The sequence below is a fragment of the Centruroides vittatus genome, unplaced genomic scaffold (assembly GCF_030686945.1).
Source record: "Centruroides vittatus isolate TY-2023 unplaced genomic scaffold, ASM3068694v2 contig_301, whole genome shotgun sequence".
Classification (NCBI taxonomy): domain Eukaryota; kingdom Metazoa; phylum Arthropoda; class Arachnida; order Scorpiones; family Buthidae; genus Centruroides; species Centruroides vittatus.
The window spans coordinates 306,290-327,929 of NW_027121927.1; the positions used below are offsets into that span (position 1 = coordinate 306,290).

Genomic DNA, 21,640 nt, shown 5'->3' on the forward strand with positions numbered 1-21,640 from the left:
AATGTTAAAATAAAATAAAATAAAATAAATTTTTATAAACAAACAATTGTTACTTACATTTTAATTTTTACACAACGCAATTAATTGCATTATGATTTCAAAGTTCTCGTTTGAAATCATAATGCAATTAATTGCATTGTTTAATTAATAAGCAACGCGACAGAGCGCGACGCGACAGGGAATTCGACACGCGACGTATCTTCGGTCATCTGTCACATAGAGTAGACGATTTTTCCCGAACGACCTATCGAAGTTCTCGCCGTTGACAGAAGTCAGCGGTTAAATAAGGAAAGCGGTAATCGTTATGTGAACGAAATACAGTAGATGCCACCTCTTATCTCTGACACCGAAAAAAAGAGTAGCCTACTTCTTAAATCGTCCTTCATTTAGCCTAATTGAAAAATTATGACAGTTAAGTCAAAGTATGAAGTTCTATTAACGGTAGTCCGGAGATTCGATTTTGAAAGTTTGAAAAGTTTCAAGATTTATTCTTCGTTATAATAGCATAATTCCTGTTATTTATGGCGCTTATCCATTCCCGTATATAAATAAAACGCGTTTTTATCAAACTAATGCTAGAGTGTCGGAATATTTTTAGAAAACAGTCGGAGAAAGTGACTATTTCTCGAAAAATTCTCCTTATTCTCAACGTAATTAAAGACCGTCGACCTTTGACCGCCAGCAAATGGAAGGTATTTGTCCGCTTAATTTCCATCGCCTCTCTATTCTACTTTAGCTGAAGTGTCGAGGGAAAATTCTCTAACGTCACGACCGGTTAATCCAAAAAGTAACTGGTAAGAATTTTCTCATCTCCGCCATCTTGGCAAACCGGACGTATATCACTCGTAGACGTCTAATGCGAAATTCGCCCATCGAAGAAATATTAGTCGACGTCATCGGCCGAACCCCAATGGTGTCCAGAGCGTGATCGGCCGATAATCGGAGACTAGGTACTCCGATTCATTATTTTTAAACGACTCTTATCGGTCAACCGGTTCGTCACTTCTCACTTCCCTCTTCCGCTCAAAATGTGCGCTTCAGTTCCTTCGTCGTCTTTCATAATCGGGAGATGGTTCAAACGGGAAGGACGGTGAAAATTAATGTTAACTCCTTCTTGGAAAGAATGCACGTGGAAAGTGCTTTCTCTCACATCGCCGAACACCCGTTAACGTCTCTTTCTGTTTAACGTATCGGCCGTCGACGCTCTTCGCTGGATGGAACACGGCCGATCAATTTTTTAGCTGTTTCGTCACAAATTAAACTCGTCCCGACAGATGGCGCTAATCGAAACGGACGGTCGGAGGGGAGCACCACTTTTCCTCAAACGGGAAAGAAGACGGAGCGAAGAGGAAAGTCGCCTTCTTCCTCTTCTCCAAGTTTTTCCAACCAGAAAACAAAAGTCGGTTCTTACGGAAGAATCCCACTTCCGGTCACCGGAGATTTTTTCCTTTCGTCGAATCCTATTGAAAAGTATTTACGGAATTTCCGGAATTCTCTCCAGACGAGTGCCGGGTCTTCGGCCTCTTCGGGTTAAAGCCCGTTCTTCTCATCGGAAAAGTTTTCTTCCCCGAAAAAGCTGGAAAAAAAACCAAAAAGATGATGTTTTGACGGTTCCTCAATAGAAACACATCAGGACGAGCGACAGTTTCAATAAGAAAGATCAAGCAAAAGCTGGGACTGTCGATGGCAGGCTCGTGCGCAGGATTTTTAAAAGGGTGGGGCTTAGAAAAATATATGTACAGTACATTGTATAAATGAATAGAGAAATATAACGCAATTTACTAAGGAAGTGCTAAACGATTACAAAATAAATATCAGCAATATACTGTTTTATTTCGATTTTTTAATTCTTCCCAAACGGGAGAAATTAAATACCCAAAACCCGTGTGCACATCGTCGGTCGACATTCTACCGGCAAAAATATTCGCGAAAGTGGGAAATTTGGCAACCAACTCTAGAAAAATCGCCGATTTTTCTTTCCGACATTCGAGACGTCTTCCAAATTTATCCTCTTCCGGTCGTTAACGGCGTTTTATTCCCCTTTCCCGGAAGAGGATCGAGTCCTCTTCCGACTCGAGGTAGTCTCATCCCCTCTCGCCGAGGATTCTTTTCGACCGGAAGTTTTCTCTCCGCCGTCGAACGGCGCCGGCGGCTTTTCGCCGCGCCGCTCGGCTTCCACCAATGAGGACGGCGGACGCTCCTTCGATCGGTTGCCGGCGCGCGTGACCTCCGTCCGGCCAATGGGAGCGGGAGTGGCGCCGGCCGTAACGGCGCGCGCGCGGCGTCGTCCGTCGACACGTCTTTCGTACGCGAGTCGACGTCGGCGGATTCGGCCATGAGTCGGGAAGTGGAGAGTCGTCCCGGTGCCCGCCGGCCCACCCGTCTCTTCCGGACCCTGCTATGGGCGACCCTGACGGCGGTCGTCGCCCCTTCTCCCGTCGACGACGTGGACGACTACCAGACCGTGTAAGTACTTCCGGCTTCTTCTTTTCTCGGCCGGCCGCCGCTTCCGCTCGGCCTTTTGGGAAATTTCTCTTCTCCGGAAGCGCGCTGTCGGAGGAGGCGCGTGCGCTCTCTCTCTTCCGGCCACCGGTCGGCGCGCCGGCCCGGGCACCGTAGACCGCGGCCGCGGTCCGGCGCCGGTTCCGTCCGGACCGCTTCTTCCGGCGTCGGGGGATGCGCTGAGCCGCGAAGGGAAAGAAGACAAAAGCCATTTTCGTCTTCGGAGGTCCGGCCACTTTTCCGGAACTTTCCCTTGCCGTTTTCGATGGTGCCAGGATCTCCGGTCCTGGTCTCGGACGACGCGTGGAACGCCGCGTGGCGTCTGCGAAGGCTCGACTACGGCGGGAGGTGAGCGCCTACCGGAAGTTTTTGAAAATAGTGGAAGTACGATCCGAGAAGGAACGACGCCCTATATTTTACTTAACAAAGAGAAAAGTCGCGTTTCTCCTCCCCTATTCGACCAATTCTCTCTTTCGGCGCGACATTTACCGTAGTAATTCGAAGTAATTCGATTGTACCGTACATTTGGAAGAAAACGGAAAAAGCAGTAGCGCAGGAAACACGGTTTGGCCCGTAGAAGAATATTTGTTTCGGAAATAATTAAGTTGTTTTCATAACAATACACGAAAGGAGAAAGCGATTGTCCCGCTTTCTAATCCACTCCAATGCGTAAACGAACTGCTTTAATAGCACAATTGATTTTGTCGAACAATTTCCATGAAAGTCGGGACACGTGTCACGTTCGGTCGAGGGTGGATGTTTTTTTTCTTCTTCGCCGGCTGTAAAGAAACGAGCAAAGAGGAAAGAGAATCGGAAAGGAGTCGTTAATAATTGACCAATCAACGGAAGAAGCGTTCCACCGAGTTAAGGGGCGCCTTTTTTCCTTTGGGAAGTTGAGAGATAAAAAGACTGGTCGAGTCGGCCCGGAGGGAGAAAACCACTTTCTTTCTCTCACCTCTTCTATCGGTCGGATCTTTCGTCCCAAACTGCTGACTATTTCCTTTCGAATCTTCCGATAAATAATATCGAGTTTCTAAAAGAAATCAGAAAAAATGGAAGAAAATAACGGAGGGAAAAGTACAGATTTTAGCCATCCCGACGCGGACTCGGAGGGAGGAGAGGGGCCGGGACCCGCGCCAAGTTTTCGAGCGACCCGACGACCCACTTGGCACCCGACGACACCCTCTTTTTCTGTTTTTCGTAAAGAACGAGTCGGATGTATTTGTCGTTGGCGCCGGTAAAAGCTTCTTCTCCGGAAGGCCGATTTCTCGGCGGGAAAACCTCCCGTACGGGAGTGGTTCGGAAAAGAGCGAGTTCCGCTTCGGTGTTTTTACGTCAATCCGTCCCGGGTCTTAAAAAAATGTTCGTGCTGACTCCGATTGAAAGAAGAAGCGCTTGGCTCTAGAAGAGAAAAATGGGTCTTTCCTTTTCGTTGTCTCTGTCACCCTTTCATTTCTTTGATTTGTTCATTCGAATCGTTGTAATTTTTGGTGGGACAACGTCGACTCAATGTGTCTTCGCCTTCCTTCGGCCAGACCGAGTTTCCGCAGGTAGACTAGAGGCAACTTTTTCCTAGTCTCATCCAGGCCCCGCTCTTAGCTTTTCTCGGGTCTTCCCCGCGGATGCGTCCGTCATTAGTATCGACCAGGAGAAACGCGCGTCGGCGGATTTGGCTAACGACGGCCATCGATCGGACCGAAAAACGCTTTCCAGTTCCGGTCACGTCGGAGGTCGACCGTTTTCCGCTCGTGCGGACGAGCGGGGGACAAAACGACGAAGCGAAACTTCCGATCGAATTCCGGACCGCGCCTTTTCCGGCCGCTTCGCCGCGCGCCGAAAACTTTACGCGGACATGGCCACGCGACTAGTCCGCGTTTTCCTGTCAATTGAATTAAACTTCAGAAAAGAGAATTTTTCGCTTTCCAGAACTTGAAGTTTTCCGTTTGCGAGATTTGGCATCCTTAATTCTTATTTGTTTCCCCTTTTCTGGAATTAACCAAATAAAAAGTTAAGGGATGGTTTTCCCGCTGGAAGGAAAAGCGGACAAGAGTCCACTTGTCTCGCGCCTCTTTTCCCGATTTTGTCCAGGAATGCATCTGACGTTATGTTTTGTATGCTTTCAGGGTAGAAAACTGGGCTTTAAAGTTCGGAAGCGACATTTTCGACGGCAGCGCCAAAGCCGTCTCCCTGAGGAAGCTGAGAGAGGTGAGAACTTTCTAATATCTATTTTTCAGTAGTTTTTTCGAGGAAAATAAAGATGCGTTCTTTTCTATCTACAGCAATTTACCGGCATGAATCCAAAAGTGAGTCCGATCGTCACCGACGAGATGTTTAAGGAGATGAGGACCAGCATCCAGAACATGCTAAACTGGAAACTCCGCATCGTCGAAGTAAGGCCGACGACAATTTAATCGACCCTCAAAAACCCAATTTAATTATCCTTTCTTAATTAAACGTCGCGCTTTAATAAAGTCATAACCACTTTCGTTCGCCTTATTATTTACTCGTTTCTCCCCCTTAATCCGCCGGTTTCGCCTCTTCTTTCCGCCTTCCTACGCGTCGACGCGCGCTCTGGGAAACGTCTGGCGTTCTTTTAATAACCCGGAAAACTCCTTTATTAAAACGCTAGAGAAGGGCGTAAATCAGTCTTCGGGGAAGCGGAAAGATCGGAATTCCGGTACAGTACGTTGGCTTCCATCCTTTACCGGACGCGACGCGTTCCACCTTTATCTTTCTTTGCTAATCATATTTTCTCTCTTTTTCAGAAAGCGGCCGATGCAGCGGAAGCCGAAGCTCTCAAGCACGACCCGGATAAACCCGTAAAAGTAATTTTTCTTCTTTTTCGAAAAACCGAAAAATTTTTGGGAAGGGAGCCGAATCAGGGAAGCGTGGAATGCCTGCGGACCGCACCCGCTTGAATTTAAGTTCACCTCTTTCCCTTTAAAACACTGATTTTCTGCCGATCAGTAGAAGTTTTGGCCGGAAACTTGAGTCGATGAAGGCTCAAAAAGATAGGCGGCACCCTTTCCTTTGGTCTTTGCGAATCCCGCGTTTCCTATTAGTGGTAAATGCCACTATTTAAAAATAGAAAGAAAACTTTGGCAATTCGGTAGATGAAGGACGAATGATAGAATTGGAAGGTTGACGCTTTCTGTCTGGTTTCAGTTCAAATATTACAACGCCAAGAAGATAAGGGATCCGAGAGAAAAGATATCTAAAGAAGAGGAGGAGGAAGAGGAGGAGGAGGAAGAAGAGGACGACGATGAAGAAAGCAAAGAAAAATACCAGTTTTTGGAACTGGAAAGAAAAAGGACTTTCGACTGGCCCATTAACTTGACGTATAGTAGTATTCACGTTCCCACCAACGTCTACCATAAAGGTGAGTCTTTTTCATTTCTTCCTAATTCTTTAAATGCTTTCGGCCGAAAGAAATGCGCGCCCTTTCTTCCCCATCGTCGGCCGCCGGATATAAGGGGTGGGGAGATACGACGGCCGTTTCTCGACAACGTCTCTGGCTTAATACGTCAATTCTTCCGGGACGTCGACCATCCGTCAGAGACACTCGGAGCGGAAACGCTTACTTTTTTGTTTTTTTCCTTGGAGAGAGAAGGATTGGAGAAGAGCTTTCTCGTTTGCTTTATTTAAATCGGAAGGTACGAGTCGGACCTTAAAAGAATTAACGACCGGGATTTTTCGTGCAGCTCCCGCCATCGTGGACGGAATCAAATGGTCAGACGCCATCACTAGCACTTTCAAGAACAACCTGGCGGTGGATCCTTTCCTCTCTTGGCAATATTTCGGAAGCAGCACCGGATTCCTCCGTATATATCCCGGTAGGTTCTTCCTCCCTTTTTCTTAGTTTCCTTTATATTTCTCTAATGAAAGCATTGTAATTCAGCCATGCAGTGGCGAAACGGAGAGAAGACCGATATGTACGACTGCCGCATGAGACGCTGGTGAGTATTTCTTTTACTTTCTTCTCTTTGTAAATACTTGAAAAGTTCTGAAATCTGATAGGGAAGGGGTGATTCCTCTTCGTTTCTGAATGACGATTTTTTGCGGAAGAAAGGTCAATTTATTAAAGTTCTTTAGTTAAGTTGAAGGATCCGAAGCTTCCGTCTTTAAGTCGGTCCGTTCTTTACACCTAATTAACGTGAATTCGGAAATAACTAAAGGAGATAAACGTTTTGTAAAAGCCCGAAAGGAGTTATACGCAATTTAACAACAGTAACGTTAAATTAAGGCCCGAACCCGCGCCTTCGGGCTCCGTTTCGATCCTCTTTCTAGAAATTCTCTGCGGTCGAAACGGGACGTTAAAAACGTTTTATCCGTCCACCTTTGAACCCCACAAGGGTAGATTCGTATCATTATTTCTATTCCCTTATTTAGGGTGGTGGCATTGGCTGAAAGTATCAAACGGTGTAGCCTTAATTTAGTAACGAATATATCCTCATGATCGTTGTATTTTTAAACACTCAAATAAGGAATTATACTAGAAAGGACGAATTGGTTTCGTTTGGTTGGAAGCTTCCTGGACCTAACCGACTTTGCGTTTGGGAAGATAAGAAATTCCCAACCACTTTCTAAAGCGTTGGTCGCTGAAATAGTAGAATGATTTCCCTTCTACCAATCCAGCACTCTCAACTCTTACCGAAAGGACTGTTCCCGGATTACTCTTTCCTTCTTAACGTAGAATTCCGTTATAGAACAATGCGACAAAGCAGATTTCTGGAGAAAAAAGAAAGGAATTAAGTGAAGAAAGATCCCAAGAACCGTACAAATTTAATGAATGAGGTTCAGTAGACTACGTCGAAAAGGGAGAATTCTTTTTTACTCGACTAGACGTGTACCGTTCTCCGTACAATAATGTATTATAAAGAAAATAACCGGTCACTTTCTAGTTTCGTCGTTGAAGTCACCAGTCCTGCTCTTTGCGCTTTCTCCTATTTCGCCTAATAAAATAGACTCGCAATTATTTACCGATCTTTGTAGTCTTTAGTAAACGGGATGAAGGCAAATTAACTCGGATACCTTTTGATCTTCCGCCAGAGGAGGAGGCGAAAATCGGCAGCTTCTTTTCCTCGACAAGCTCTTTCTTCGTCCCTGTAATAAATCGTTCCGTATTTTCCGTTTTCATGAAATAGTCAAAAACGATAAGGGAAAACTCCATCTCGTCACTTATCCCGAAGCACTCTTTTTATTCTTTTCTTTTCTTCTACGACATTCTCCTCTTCCTGTGCCTCCTTTCTGTCACATTCCGCAGGAAGCCGACGACGGCCGACTTCCGGAATGAGGACGTCTCTGAGAAGCCAAGAATCTGAGCGAAAGGCTCGCTTGATCCTCGTGCCTTCCGCCTTTTCAAAAGAAAAAAAAAATGCGCTCGCGGAACGAACGTGATCTGTTCCGCTCGCGCCATATTGTAAATGTGCGTCTGAATCTTGGCGATGGACGAAGTCGGAAACGACCTAACTGCGACCTAAATGTGTTTGTTTACAGAACGGAAAAAGTTTTGTAGTGAGAAGAACAGCTGAGTGTGAGAGATTGGAGGCCGTCCATCGTTACCTTCTATCAAACTTTGATGAAACGGACAGACATCGCGTTCTTCTCGTATTGAAAGTCAAATACTGTATATCGATTGCCCCCGGGAAAATTTTGCATCTTCTATTATTTCGCGCATAATTCGACAGAGAGCGTCCACTTTCTCGTCTTCTTTCGACGGCAAAAATTCGAATTCTTTCGCACTTTATAATAGGATTTTTCGTCTCTCGATAATTTCCAACTTTTCCGCCGCTCGGCAATAATCGAAATTCTCCTTCCCTCTCTTCCGCCGTTCCGCTCTTCTCTTTCGATTTTCGATCGGTCTCACCTCTCACCCACTTTCGGAGAAACTCTTTGGCTTCGGAGCGAACTCTGTTGCGGTCGTCACGCTCTTCGATGCCGATTTAAGAAATTTTCGGAAGTCGGAGGAAGTTTTCTTCCCTCTCCGATCGAATGAGTGAGCGAAAGACAGTGTTTCCCGCTTTTTGCCAGACTGATGATGCGTTGGAAATCTTACAGGTTTATCCAAGCGGCCGCCTCTCCCAAAGACGTCGTGGTGTTGCTGGACGGAAGCGGGTCCATGTTGGGTTTGAGAAAAGAAATCGCCCGCAACGTGGTCCTGACCATCCTCGACACCTTGACCGAAAACGACTATTTCACCGTAATTAGGGTAAGTATCCCATCCGAATTCCTATTCTTGTTCCACTTCTACTCATCTCCGTCTCTTTCAGTTTTCTGACGGCATTCAATATATGGTTCCCTGCACCAAGGACACCCTGGTCCAGGCAACCGACTTCAACATCCGGGTGAGTGTCACTACCTCGAACCGGAGATCCCGACATCCGAGGCTGACCTTTTGTCTTTCGATAGGAATTCAAGGAACATCTGAAGAACCCGGAAACGGTTAACATCGCTAATTTCAGTCTGGCTCTCATCACTGCTTTCGAATTGCTGCAGAAGGTGAGCGCTCTTCTTCTTTTCTTCTCCCAGAATCCCGTCGTTCCGGAAACCGTAACGAAGGGATTTCCTTCTATTTTCGTTTCTTCGTCTGACCGAAGTCTCGGATTCATTCGTGGCAGGAACAGTTTCGTGAGCGCGCTGTCTACTGAGTACAGACAACTCACTCACACAATTTTAAGTTTTTATGGTTGGATGGCGCGTTCGATACCGAAGATGTATTCAATAAATAACGTTAGACGGGAGGAGGTCGACATTTTTCGGGAACGGAAGAGAAACGGGTGGATTTAAGGGTGGAAGGGAAAACATTCCGTGGCTCTCTCCCTCTCGGAGTTTTCCCCGAGGAACGTATGAATGACGCCGAAATTTTCTAAGCCCTTCTTTATATATAATCAATCGAGTCTGATTGAAGAATCTGTGATTAAACGACAAAATTAGCGACATTGAAACGTAAGGAGAAAATAGTAACGGATTGAATCGAATTCTAATTCGACACTTTCAATTTCTTTTTACATGTCAATATCGGACGTTCACGTAGCTTTCTGGGGATAGGCGGAAGTAGCTTTTCTGCCCAGTCTTATATAAATCGCTGTAAAAATACTGCCGACGACGATGTTTTGAGGTATTTTTCGTGACGTCGTAAAACTTAGATTATGGCATGAAACGTTTGCGCTTTCGCCCATCAAGTGGCGTGCATTTGGCCTGTAGGAAAGTCGGACTGGGAGAACCTCGATTTCTAACCAGATAAGGCATTTTCCAGAAAAACAGGAGTTTCCGATAGTGGTCGTCTTCGAAGAATTCGCAGCCACCCATTCTCTTCCTCCTTTTCTACTCACTCTTCATTATACGTTCGCCTGGCGTCTCGGAAGTGCCAAAGGGGTAACGACGACCTCTGATAGTTTAAATTCATCTTTACGGACCGAGTATTATTTCCGACAACGTTCTTCCACCACTTGGAGAAGTTTTCCGAGACGTCGGTTCCAGTTCTCTACGAGCGAAAACACGCATGCTGCTGACTTTATTTTTTTCTGCAGTATAACAGGAGCGGAGAAGGGAGTCAGTGTAACCAGGCCATCATGCTGATCACCGACGGAGCTCCGTACACTTACAAGGAGATCTTCGAGAGATACAACCATCCCAACATTCCCGTAAGAGCCTCTTATCTCTTCTCGCTCTCGCTCTTTTCCTTTTTCTCTCCTCCTTATCTTAATCGCTTCCGTCCGCAGGTTCGCGTCTTCACCTATCTCATCGGTCGAGAAGTCACCGACATTCGGGAAGTCAACTTCATGGCCTGCGACAATAGAGGTGAGTTCTACCCCTCTCGACCCCGCCCGGAAACCGACGCGTCGTTTCCGTTCGGACATCTCGCGGGGTGTAGGGTAAATAGCCTAACAATTAAATAACGGCGGCCGAATCTGGTAAAGGAACTTCTGTGGTCGGAGTTAGCTTCGACGAAGGAATTTACTTTAAATAAGGGAAATTCTGCGGAGTGGGAAAGAAGAAACAATAAAAAAAGATACGGAAAGGATTATACGTGAAAGAAACCAACTTTAGATAACCCTTCGTCTGTTATTAAATGTAAATAGAACGATAGAAAACAGGGAAAAGTAGGAAAGACTTTCTGGCTGCTCTTTAAAAAATTACGACAGGGAGGGGATTTTCCATTAAAAACGAGACAATTAAGAGTAGAGACAAAAAGACTAAAATGGCGGAGTAACCATAAAATACGTACAGTACGAGAATGATAGAATTGCGTTCACTCTCGTTCCGACAATTATGACTCGTTTTAAGTGGAAAAAGCGCGCCGGACATCGGTCGAACCGGGATGGAAATTAGCGTTAAATCGGTGTTTCTCGAAAAAGTAATGCCTAGAAAACTGGGATTAGATGCGACAGAGGGGCAAAATGAAGGTGGAAGGAGAATCCGGTGGATTCCTACAAAAAATTTCGTTAAGGGCGACAGGAGACCAACACAAAAGTTTCGAAAGGGTTGTTAGACAAATAAGCCATTATAAAATTGCTGAAATTTTTCTTTCTTTCTTTTGCATTAATCTTTTTTAGTTTTCGTGATTAAGTACGGTAATGACTTAATCACATTTTTTAAACTGCATTTTCCTAACATAATTTTGGTGTCTGTCAAGATATGTATTTACCAAGGAATCTAATGGAAATGTCGACGACACTCCTGTCGGGCATTCTTCTAAGGCTTGAAACTAAAAACATGACTAGATTTCGGTCCTTCTCGCCTTCTAGAGCCCGAGTAAAGGGTCGGAGGCTTCATCCGGCGCCTTCATGCTTTTCTTGAGGTCCAACAGACCAAATTACCATCATTTAAACATTACTCCGAAAATAATTATGCTTTGGGACTGTCGATAACGACATTCCGTCCCCGTCCTAATTTTACTCTTTGCCGAAACCTCTTCCTTCATCGAAAAATTCATCGTCCTTTACGAAAAGGAGGAGAAGGCCTTTCTTCGGTCGATGGTCTTCTCTTTCTTTCCATCTCTGAACCCGTCGTTTTCCATTGGAACTTGTTTTCCGTCGTGTTCTTTCAATACGAGTGGAGTGACGCTTTTCTTTCTAGTAAACAACCAAAAGTTTGTTAAAAGTTTTAGTTGTTTAATAGAAAGAAAGAGTTTATTGGCCACGATTTTCGAGATTGGGGAATGTAACTTATATGATGCATGGTATCACTATAGTGCATTTACACGTCATGATTAAATTCTATATTTGGTTATGTTTATCGGGTTTCGAGATGGGCCGCTCCTCTAAAACGTTAAAATGCATTTCTATCTGAGAGGTGCATCCTCAAAGTTTCGATCATCTATCTTAATTAGAAGTGGATGAATTTCAGTTGCAAGATTTCAGAACACGATACAAAGCGAGTTAAATAAAAGCGCTAATAATAATAAAAACACCTATTTTCTCTCATTCTTTTACATTTAATCAACCGGAAAGTGTCAGCGATTATTCCAAAAGTTTCGAATTTGTAACAAACATTTTATTTGGTCGCCAGTAAAGTGGATTCCTCGCGTTACGACACGGCTTTTTTCCTTTTACCTCGTCACCTTTTAAAGACTGTCGAGGTGGAGGAAAACGTCGGCGGCTGACACTTTAATCGGTCGTAAGTTGAAGGCCGGACTTTGGCATCGGTTTAATAGGCAGGTAAGTTCTTCCCGCTCGGATTTTGTCGTCGGTCTCCGATAAAGCAACTCGTTTAGAGCTTGACCGTCGACCTTTTCCACGTTGGAGAGACTCAGAGACTAAAGTAAGGTCTCCGAGGCGACCGCGTAATAGACACTCAAGTGGGGTGACGAGAGGATGGATATTCGGCCCGTCCGACTCGCTAATTACTTACCGACTGAAGAGAATGGATTAAGGACTGAAAGGTGTTCGGTTTCTTAAGTCGTCCGGGTATGAGAAAGACCGATTGCCTATCGGATTAAAGAACCGTTAATTGAGGACGGTGGTCGGACGGAGAGTTCGGAAACGTAAGGAAGCGAAATATTTCCCACTCGTAACAAACCGAAGTTTTTAAAACGTGCGCATTTTGTTATCGTCACCGGTTTAATCTCGGTCAGTTCTATCGAAAATAGTGGCGACCGGACAGTTTCCATTTGTTATTGGAAGGTCTTTCTGATCTTGAGAAAGCAACGCTACTCCCATTCCACTTTGTTTCATTCGTACCTAATTAATTATTTTAATTAATCGTAATAAAAAAGGAACCGCAGGCGGGATTCGCTGCCAACGTTACTTGAGGGAATTGACGAAAGGACGACGACAGGAAAGATATTGTAGTTACGGATTTGGACTTAAGAAGGACGAGAGCCGAATCGATGGGAGTTGCAGACCGTCCGTCTGCTTCGCCTGAAATTCGATCTATAAGGTGCGAACGGAACTTTTCCGTCTCTCCGTCACCTTTTACATGAAATTTAGGACGGACCCGTAAATTACATGTAGAAGGTGACGGGGAGACGAAAATTTGGTAGTTTACTCGGTCTTCCCGCCCCAGAGAAAAACTCTTTTCGTTTACACGTCTGCCTTCGTCATCGCCGCGGTGGGAGGCCGTCGCGGTAAATGCCGGAACGAGATGTTCCCATTTACTTTACTAAACTTTTTCCGATTCATTCTTCCAAACTTAGAAAAGGCATCAGGTTGGACGTTCCACTCGACGTGCAAGAAGGCGGAAGGAAATTTATTTCGTTCTCGCCAGACGAGTAGAGCTCCGAAAGATTTTGACGAAGCAGTTTGGCTGTCAATTCTTTCTTACCTTTTATCCTACTCTTAACTCGCCTTATTCTTTAACCGTATTTTCAATTCGGTCCGTAATATTACTAAACAGGACACTTTTACTTCTAACACACGGGGCCGTTATACTAAAATTTCCGACCTTCAATTTACTCTCTATACAAAAGCCTACTCGTATGGCTTTTACCCGAATCTTTAAATTTGACGTTGGTAATTTCAAACGGTGCGATTCGCGTTATTACTACTGATATTAAGACATTAATGTTCGAATAAATCTTCTAATTGTGGATTGCTTTTTCAGGCTACTACACTCACGTGACGACTCTAGCGGAAGTCAGAGAACAAGTTCAGGTGGGAACGCATCGTCCCTATTTCCTAGTCAAATTCGACATCTCGGATGGCCGATTTATTCTTTTCTCGTATATTACGACGGAGCGACGTTCTTTACTGCGCGTAATCCGATATTCTCGGAACAAAAAATAGCCCCCGATAAATTTTTATAAAAAGTGACGGAGATTCTTTAATCCGGATCCAAGGAAAAACGATCTAAGAGCGGAAAATTACCCCTAACCTCGGTCCTTTTTCTAACCGAGGAGCCCAACGATCGAAGGTTTGAATCGACGCTTACACTAGAAGACAAGTAGTTTGTTAAATGCAGTTAACGATATGACAGTCATTAAAAAGTAAATACGGTTGATTGTCGTTAGCGTTAACCCCATTTAGCGTCAACTATCGGTTACTATCACCAGTTTTTCATGTCCCCTGCAGAAATTGAACTCTTCAAAGAAACTCGATTAACGGTTACCATTACTTTATTCTATTGTACTGTACTGTACATAGTGTAATCCCGATTAACGTCAACGTTCCTTTCGTTTAATAGACCTACCTCCCAAAATTAGACCTAATGTCATTAAGTTTAAAAATTTCGACGAAATAAATAGGCCTATAAGCAAAGTTATTGGATTTCTATATTCAATGTTTCGGGATTTTTCAGGTTTAAAAATTTTATCTATTAACACGCAAGTTGCGTTTTCTTGTGTTCATTTTGATTTTGAAATGTAAAATTTAAGTCAATTAGAATCGCATTCATTGCTTCCGACGCCTGCAAATTGAGCTGAGCGAGATCCATGTTTAAATCTGAAGTTTAATTATTTAGCGTTTCAAAATAGAAGCAATGATAACTGCTTTAGTGGCTGATTTTTAAAACTCGATTTCCTTAAACATTGCTTTAGAACAACTCAATTCAGTTCGTATGTAAAAAGTTTTTGAGCTTGTTCATTAATTTCCAGCCGGCCATGTTTACGAATATACAAACTTATACGGGGCTGTTAATCTGAAATGTAGACTCTATCGTCACGTTAGATTATTTAAACTTCAGGAATGTCCAGTGAAAATTGAGTGACGTGTTTGCTTACTCTCGTAAATGGAATTGAATTGCTACGCGCGCTTTGGATAATTAAAAAGAAAAAGTAAAACAAAATATTTAAGATTAATCACAGACGACAAAGTAACATGGTTACCTGAAATAGAAAACCTGGGAATCAGTATTGAAAAGTGTAAAGAAATTAATTATACATTAACAGAATATACAGATAAAAATATCATCAAAAGGTTTTAAAAAACAATAATGCAAGTATGCGCCGCTTAATGGCGGGAATAAATTCTGAGAAATATGTTTTTAAGCGAACTCGACAAATTTATATGGTATAACAAGCCACTGTATAAATTCATGCGTCCCGGGCGAATTTAAATTAGGAGGTCTCCTGTTTAGTATTGACTTCAGACATTGTTCTTCTGGAATTTTTGGAGGGATCCTCGGTGTCCTTTTTGATTCAACACTGCCTTGCAAAAAGAAAACTAACATCAATTATAGATAAAATTTCATTAAAAACAGAATTAGATATATGACATTTATGAACAATTAAATGTAATCCACAAGAAAAATTCATGAATGATACACTTAATTGAATTAGTATGTATTTTTATTGCAACAAATATTAAACTAGATTAATTAAACAAGAATTAGAATAATATGTAGTTACAAAATAGTCATTTAATAAAACAAAGAGGAAACAACTTTTTATAGATTAAAACACACACAGACACACACACACACACACCACACACACTTCTTAACAAAACAACAAATTTAAAAAAACATAATAGTAATAAAAATAAAATCGTAATTACAACGAAAATTTAAAGAAAAATTGCAAGACGGATTACGGGTATGAATAAATAAAATTTATTACATTTTACTTTTCGTGCTTTTTGAACTGAGAAATTGTCAATCAGTTTGTTGTAATCAGCCTGTTTGAAATGTCATTCGATGTATAATATTGCCAAATAACGTAATTTCTAATATAATTTTTAATTATTTTAAGGACATTGAATGGTCGCTCTAATGATGCGTTAAAAACAGGAATTGACAAATATATTTTTAAAGTTATACTTTTCCTAATGTGGACATTAGGAAAAGTATAAAATATGAATCAGTTTATACATAAACAGAATTTATATTTTCTTTTCTTTTTTTTCTAAATTGTATAAACTGTGTTAATTCTTCCTTAAAAATATTAACATTGATGTCATCTTACAAGTGTTTATTAAATTCGTAATACAGTTATCATACTCTTTTGGTGATATTTCCTATAAGTTTAGGTTTGTGAAAATATCAAAATATTTTGGAATGCCTTAATACGTCTATTAATTTCTGACACCAATCACATTTTAATTTACGAGTCGAAAATTTCTACCTTTATATACGTTTTCGGATCTAATTTTAAAAAATTCAGCAACCAGTTGCTTAACTTTCCCGCCAACATTTGGTTGCGCCATCTATTACGATATTTTATTAAAAAGAACTTTTAATATTTTTAATTGTTATAAAATGGCAAAAAAACTTAAAATTAAGGGTAGAGATGGGTTATATCGACTAGAGATATGACACACGACCCCCTTTTCCCCCACCCCGTCGACCTTTAATCACCAAAATTTAATAGCATCAATCCCCCTAGTAAACAAACCTTCCTACAAAATTTAAGAAAATTTCGACAAAAAGTACAGGAGTTATTAAGCTTCAACGAAGGTAAACAAAATTGTGCTCCCCCACATATAAACATACTGTACATATATACAGAAAAAAACCTCCCAAATTATTCTGCATATTCTCGACGTTTCTAGGTGCCCTGAGTCCAAAACCGTAAAAATTATTTGACCGATCGCCATAATTTCCCTCTGTTATATATTAATATAAGAGAGCCAGGAAAGTAAAAGGTACTGGTGGCTTCATTATAATCTTAAGGAATTGTTTTACGTCTATATGTGGTCCGTCGTTAAGCTGCGTCTACCTGTACAACCAAAATTGAATTACGGAATAATACTATCAGGAAAAACATTTAAGTACAGTACATTCTAAATCAACTGCAACTGTTTACAAAATAATTTTCTACGCCCTTTTAAACCTCGAGAATTATTTATTAATCTCAATACGTTACAGAAATGAAGAAATTGATAATACTATATACTGTATATTAAAAAAATTATTCGTCTCATAATATAAGCTGCTATAAAATAAAGTGAAACACCCATTTAATACATAATCACTACAAATAAAAAGAATTTGGATGCAAACAAAGAATAGAAGACTATTTTTTAAAATATCGAACAATTAGACAAAAATCTATTCCAAGTTACATGCATCTGTAAGAATTTTCGAACTCCACACAGAAAAATATAAAAAGAATTAAAAATCATAATTAAGTAAAATGTGACATGAAAACTATAACAACGAAAATGTATTGAAATAGGACGAATATTAAATTCAGCTAACGTAAATAGCGTTGATTTTTTTGGAAAGGTTTCTGAAAAGCATAGCTACAAAGTCCTTTTGGCTTCTAGTTTGCACGATCAATTTGCAGATTTAAGTTAAGTGAAATAATCCTTTACACGTCGAAAGAAAAATAATTGAAGAACAGAAAATTTTGATGTTATTCATTTTCACAATTAGCTAAAAATACAATATATTTGGAGAAAACAAATTGAAGTCTTACGATGATACGTATACCTATGCAGTATAACTCTCTCTGAGGAAGAATGTATCTACTGTATTAATAATAATTGTCGAGTTTTTAAGTGCATTCTATTCGCTCTTCGATAAAGCGAAAAGTAGAAAGACCCTCTTTGCGTGCTCACCAGTGGCTGACTGAATAACACCACTGAACACTGGTACTGGTGGTCGTGGGTTCACGCTTCGCCAACGGGCTGGCCATGTGCAGTTTTCCGGGTTATCTTCCGTTAGTAACACGTAAATAAAGGCCAGTTTCCCATAAAAGACCTCCCGGAAGGTATTTCCCTCTTGGCAGATCGCGCAAATGTCTCGTTGTCGTATACGAGTAAAACCAAACTAAAATCGTCGTTTCGTTTCTCGGCTGTTATATATAAGAGGGATAGTAAGGCGATCTATCAAATAATGATTCTCCAAGATTTTTACATTTTTGGTTTCTGAGCACCTCGAAACGTCGAGAAATGCAAAAAATGCATTTCGTTTTTTTTCTGTATGTATAGATGTTAGTGTTTGGGGCACGATTTTGTTCACCTGTTTGAAGCTTAATAACTCCTACGCTTATTGTCGGAAATTTCTGAAAATTTGCAGGGTCGTTTGTGTATTAGGGGGATTTATGCTATTAAATTTTGGTGGTTAAAGATCGAGAGGAAAGGTGTGCAGATAAAAGGGGTCGTGTCTGACTTGACGATTTTACTCGCTATTAGAATTTACAATTTTTTTTATAAACTGATCCCTATCCACAAAATTAAGTTATTTTTGCCATTTTATAATAATTAATATTAAAAAGTTCTTTTAAATAAAATATCGTAACAGATGGCGCCACCAAATGTTGCCGGAAAAGTTAAGCAACTCATTGCTGGATTTTTACTTTTAATAGTAATTAAGTTCCGTCCTCCTGATTGATAATTTTTTTTAGCACTAAAAGGCCCAAAGAGGATCTTTTTCTAGACCCATAGTGGGTTTTCTGGAACCACTTTAGTTCATCTAGGGCTACAGGCTGACGATGGAATGCTCGATGTATCCGGGCAGAACGCCCTTAAAAAAATTCATGGGAGTTGCACGTACGAATACAATCCTGAGTTTCCCAGAGTGGTAGACGCCTTAAGCGTGTCGGCCACCAAATAATGATGGTAGTGTCAAAATTACATATTTGTTAACCAAAGTTAATTGAGCTAATCGAGAACGTTTGTACTCCTAAACCTAACATTCCTTCCTACAATTTTACTTTTTCTGTTTGTTGTTTGATTTGCGTGCCGACCAAATTACACAAGACGACGTTGTCGCAGCCGTCGTACCAGTTACGCCACTGACCATTACTTTTTGTAACGGTTCGATAAAAACCGCTTATCAAATGCGTATACTTCCCTGCTTGTGTTACGTGCAAACGCCATTAACCTACTTGGCGTGACCGATAGGGTTGCTCACCGTTCAGAATTTTTCGAACTACGAAATTTCAGTTATTATTTTAAAGTTTTTCAGATGTGTATTTAAGATGGACAAAGAATTTGAAAAACTCCGGGAACTTTTCATGACGGACCGTCCATGAAAAGTTCCCGTAATTTTTCGACCCGCTCGGATTTGTTCTCCAGAGTGGTAGGCTGACACATTAACCGCTTCGACCATCCGGTTGTCTCACCATAATTATCAACGTAAGGAGGAAACGTTCCCAAGATTGTACTGTACGTCTTCTTTTTCTCAACACGTTTTTCAAGTTTTTTTTTTTTTTTTTTTTTTTTACATTGTGTTCGAAATTTGTTACTCTGAAAGTTGGCAACCCTAGTGGCTGACAGAACATCGCTCATCCTCCAGCTGTGTAACGACGTTTCCGTTGAATGTTGCTTTATTTGTAGGAACTTTCGGAACAGAAATCAGGTTTCTAACGCCATTATTAGGCTTCTGTAGTCCCTAGTATTTTCGAACGTCGAGAATCGTCAGGTGGATGACTTTTTAACGGGAATATTGATATGAACACCCTTAAACAATAATAAAATATTTTAATGATAACTTTTCTCGGGAACTTCCGGTCACGCCACCGAATAATATCTAGAAATTGGCTCGATAGTGACGCTGTTAATGCTTCCGCGCCTTCTGGTGGTTAGAACGCCACTTTCGACAAAATGCAAAAAAAAAAAAAAAAAAAAAAAGGCGACGAATGGTGTAAACGGTTACTTTCGAACGAAGTCGACAATGATTTTCTTGTCTGAACAACTTAGAACAATGATCGACTACTATTAAAACATTTGGCCAATAATTCGATTGGATGTGGTAAAAATTCGCGTTAATAAACTACGACCGTTCTGAGACACTAAGTACGATTAACCCGATGGGGTGTAACGTTCTTATATCTATTTATTCAAGTCTTGTTAACTCACCTTTAATATATTAATTTAATATTTCTTCCTTCAACGAGACGAGATTAGGCATCGATAAATGTGAATCTATCGCATCGTAATTTAGGCTATATTAAAACTTTGACGGTTCTGTCCAGTCTTTGCCAATAAAAACACCAAAATTATAGTTTCCAATTCTCTCGCAACGTGTACATAGGAAATTCACTAGGCAAATGTTCCGAATTTAAAAAAAAAAAAAAGAAAATATTTCAGTTTTTGGAGTTACTTGAAAAGAAGCGAAAAATTCCAAAATATGAAATTATTTCCGAATGGAATAATGAAACTCCTCTTAGCATTTTTCATTGAGATATTTCTTTCTTCTTATCATTGGAGAGCCACTTTGAAATATAATCGTCGATCAACTTTAAACGAATTTATTAACAACGTTTAGAAACTAGGAATTAATCTCGTAGAATCAGACCCTATCGCTCCCGCCCATCTCGTCGCTAATCGAATCCGAACGTCGATATTTAGTGGATGTTAGCGAATATGTTATAAGATTTTCTCCTCTCCTTTAAATAAATTGATGAAATTGTCGTTTGTCTTAGGAACTTTTACAATCGGAGAGAAAAAGAATCCGACGTAAAAGTTTGCGCTTACGAAATGACTTTTGACTAAATGGTCACATCTGACTCTAATCTTTTCCCATTCGTATTCGGATCAAACTAAGGACGAGATAAATCCGGAAGACGTAGAAGGAATCGGCCGATGGAATTTCGATCCGGGTCATTATTCTAACGATTGCATTTTTGTGCTTTCAGAAATACATTCCGGTCATGAGCCGCCCGATAGTGCTGTCCGGCGTCAGAACCACCATCTGGACTTCCGTCTACGCCGATATCTCGGTGAGTCTACCTTTATCTATCTTACGTTAGTGAATATCGTTCCGTCGATCCACCACGTTGATAGACGACGTCTGGTGTCACCGTCGTCGGTGATACCAGACTAAGAACGGTCAGAGCTATTAAAAGATGAACGGAAATTGCCGCTGCTGCGCTTGCTTTTTTTCTGCTAGAAATTAATTGTCGTGACGTCATAAACGAAAAACATCCGAGGAAGATAACTCGGACGATATCACAACGTGAGTTCGAACTTCGTCTCGCGCCAAATGATCCCTATGACCGTCACTCAAAAATTTTTTACGAATTATTCTGCTATTTTCGTTTCTAGTGTCTGTCGCTCACTTAAAGCTTCTTTCCACAAACATAGTCGCCGTTAACCATCCCGTATTTATTGGAAAAGTATATTTATTCGCGTCGCCGATAACTGTCGTCCTAAAATAAATTATACAGGCCTACTATTAAATACGCGCGAGCCACTTCGACCCATTTTTTTCCCATTATTACGACGTTATATGACTACTTAAAGTTTACAGTTTAGTTATTTCTAACAATTTTTGCCAGTTTCCCAGTCAGAAATGAGCCTGCAAAAACAGAATGCCGATTTGATCCTACGTATTATTACCACCTTAGTACACTTATTGCCGTTAAAATAATTGTGTGACGAGTTAATAATTATTTTTATGATCCGAACAAAATTAATTAATCAGTCTTCCGATCAAACTCGATTGGTTCTGTATAAAGATGCATTTAGGAATATTCGATGGCACTTGGACGTTTTCGCGGAAAGACCACGTCCGAGAAAGAAAGCACTACGGAATTCTTTCCGTTCCACCTTTAAATCGTCCATTTCTATTCCGTTTTCGAAATCGTAAATCTCCTTCGCTTCGCGCCTACTGTTATTTACATCTTTGGCGTCGAACCTCTCACCACAAATGCTTGAAATTTCAACCGCGAAAGTCGATTCTTCTCAACCGTCACGCACTTTTGTCTTAAAAGAAGACTCCGTGTTAATCACATCATCGTCATTATTTGTCGATTGTGGATGACATTTCGATAGCGTGTAACGAATATTCTCCTTCCGAATTTCCACGCGCGGAT

The 21,640-nt window shown here is 41.2% G+C and overlaps 1 protein-coding gene across 1 annotated transcript in view; it reads left to right on the top strand.

Annotated features, from left to right (window-relative positions):
- The first annotated feature begins 2,255 nt into the window (after window positions 1–2,255).
- Window positions 2,256–21,640, top strand: part of LOC136972708 (voltage-dependent calcium channel subunit alpha-2/delta-3-like) — a 185,847-nt gene continuing 166,462 nt past the window's right edge. The window contains exons 1-14 of the mRNA XM_067267315.1: window positions 2,256–2,466; window positions 4,626–4,707; window positions 4,782–4,892; window positions 5,268–5,327; window positions 5,668–5,881; window positions 6,204–6,335; window positions 6,401–6,458; window positions 8,560–8,710; window positions 8,772–8,846; window positions 8,911–9,000; window positions 10,032–10,145; window positions 10,224–10,302; window positions 13,546–13,595; window positions 20,462–20,545. Coding sequence (XP_067123416.1) covers window positions 2,336–2,466; window positions 4,626–4,707; window positions 4,782–4,892; window positions 5,268–5,327; window positions 5,668–5,881; window positions 6,204–6,335; window positions 6,401–6,458; window positions 8,560–8,710; window positions 8,772–8,846; window positions 8,911–9,000; window positions 10,032–10,145; window positions 10,224–10,302; window positions 13,546–13,595; window positions 20,462–20,545 — 1,431 coding nt within the window. The 5' untranslated portion in view covers window positions 2,256–2,335. The remainder of the gene's footprint in view (window positions 2,467–4,625; window positions 4,708–4,781; window positions 4,893–5,267; window positions 5,328–5,667; window positions 5,882–6,203; window positions 6,336–6,400; window positions 6,459–8,559; window positions 8,711–8,771; window positions 8,847–8,910; window positions 9,001–10,031; window positions 10,146–10,223; window positions 10,303–13,545; window positions 13,596–20,461; window positions 20,546–21,640) is intronic.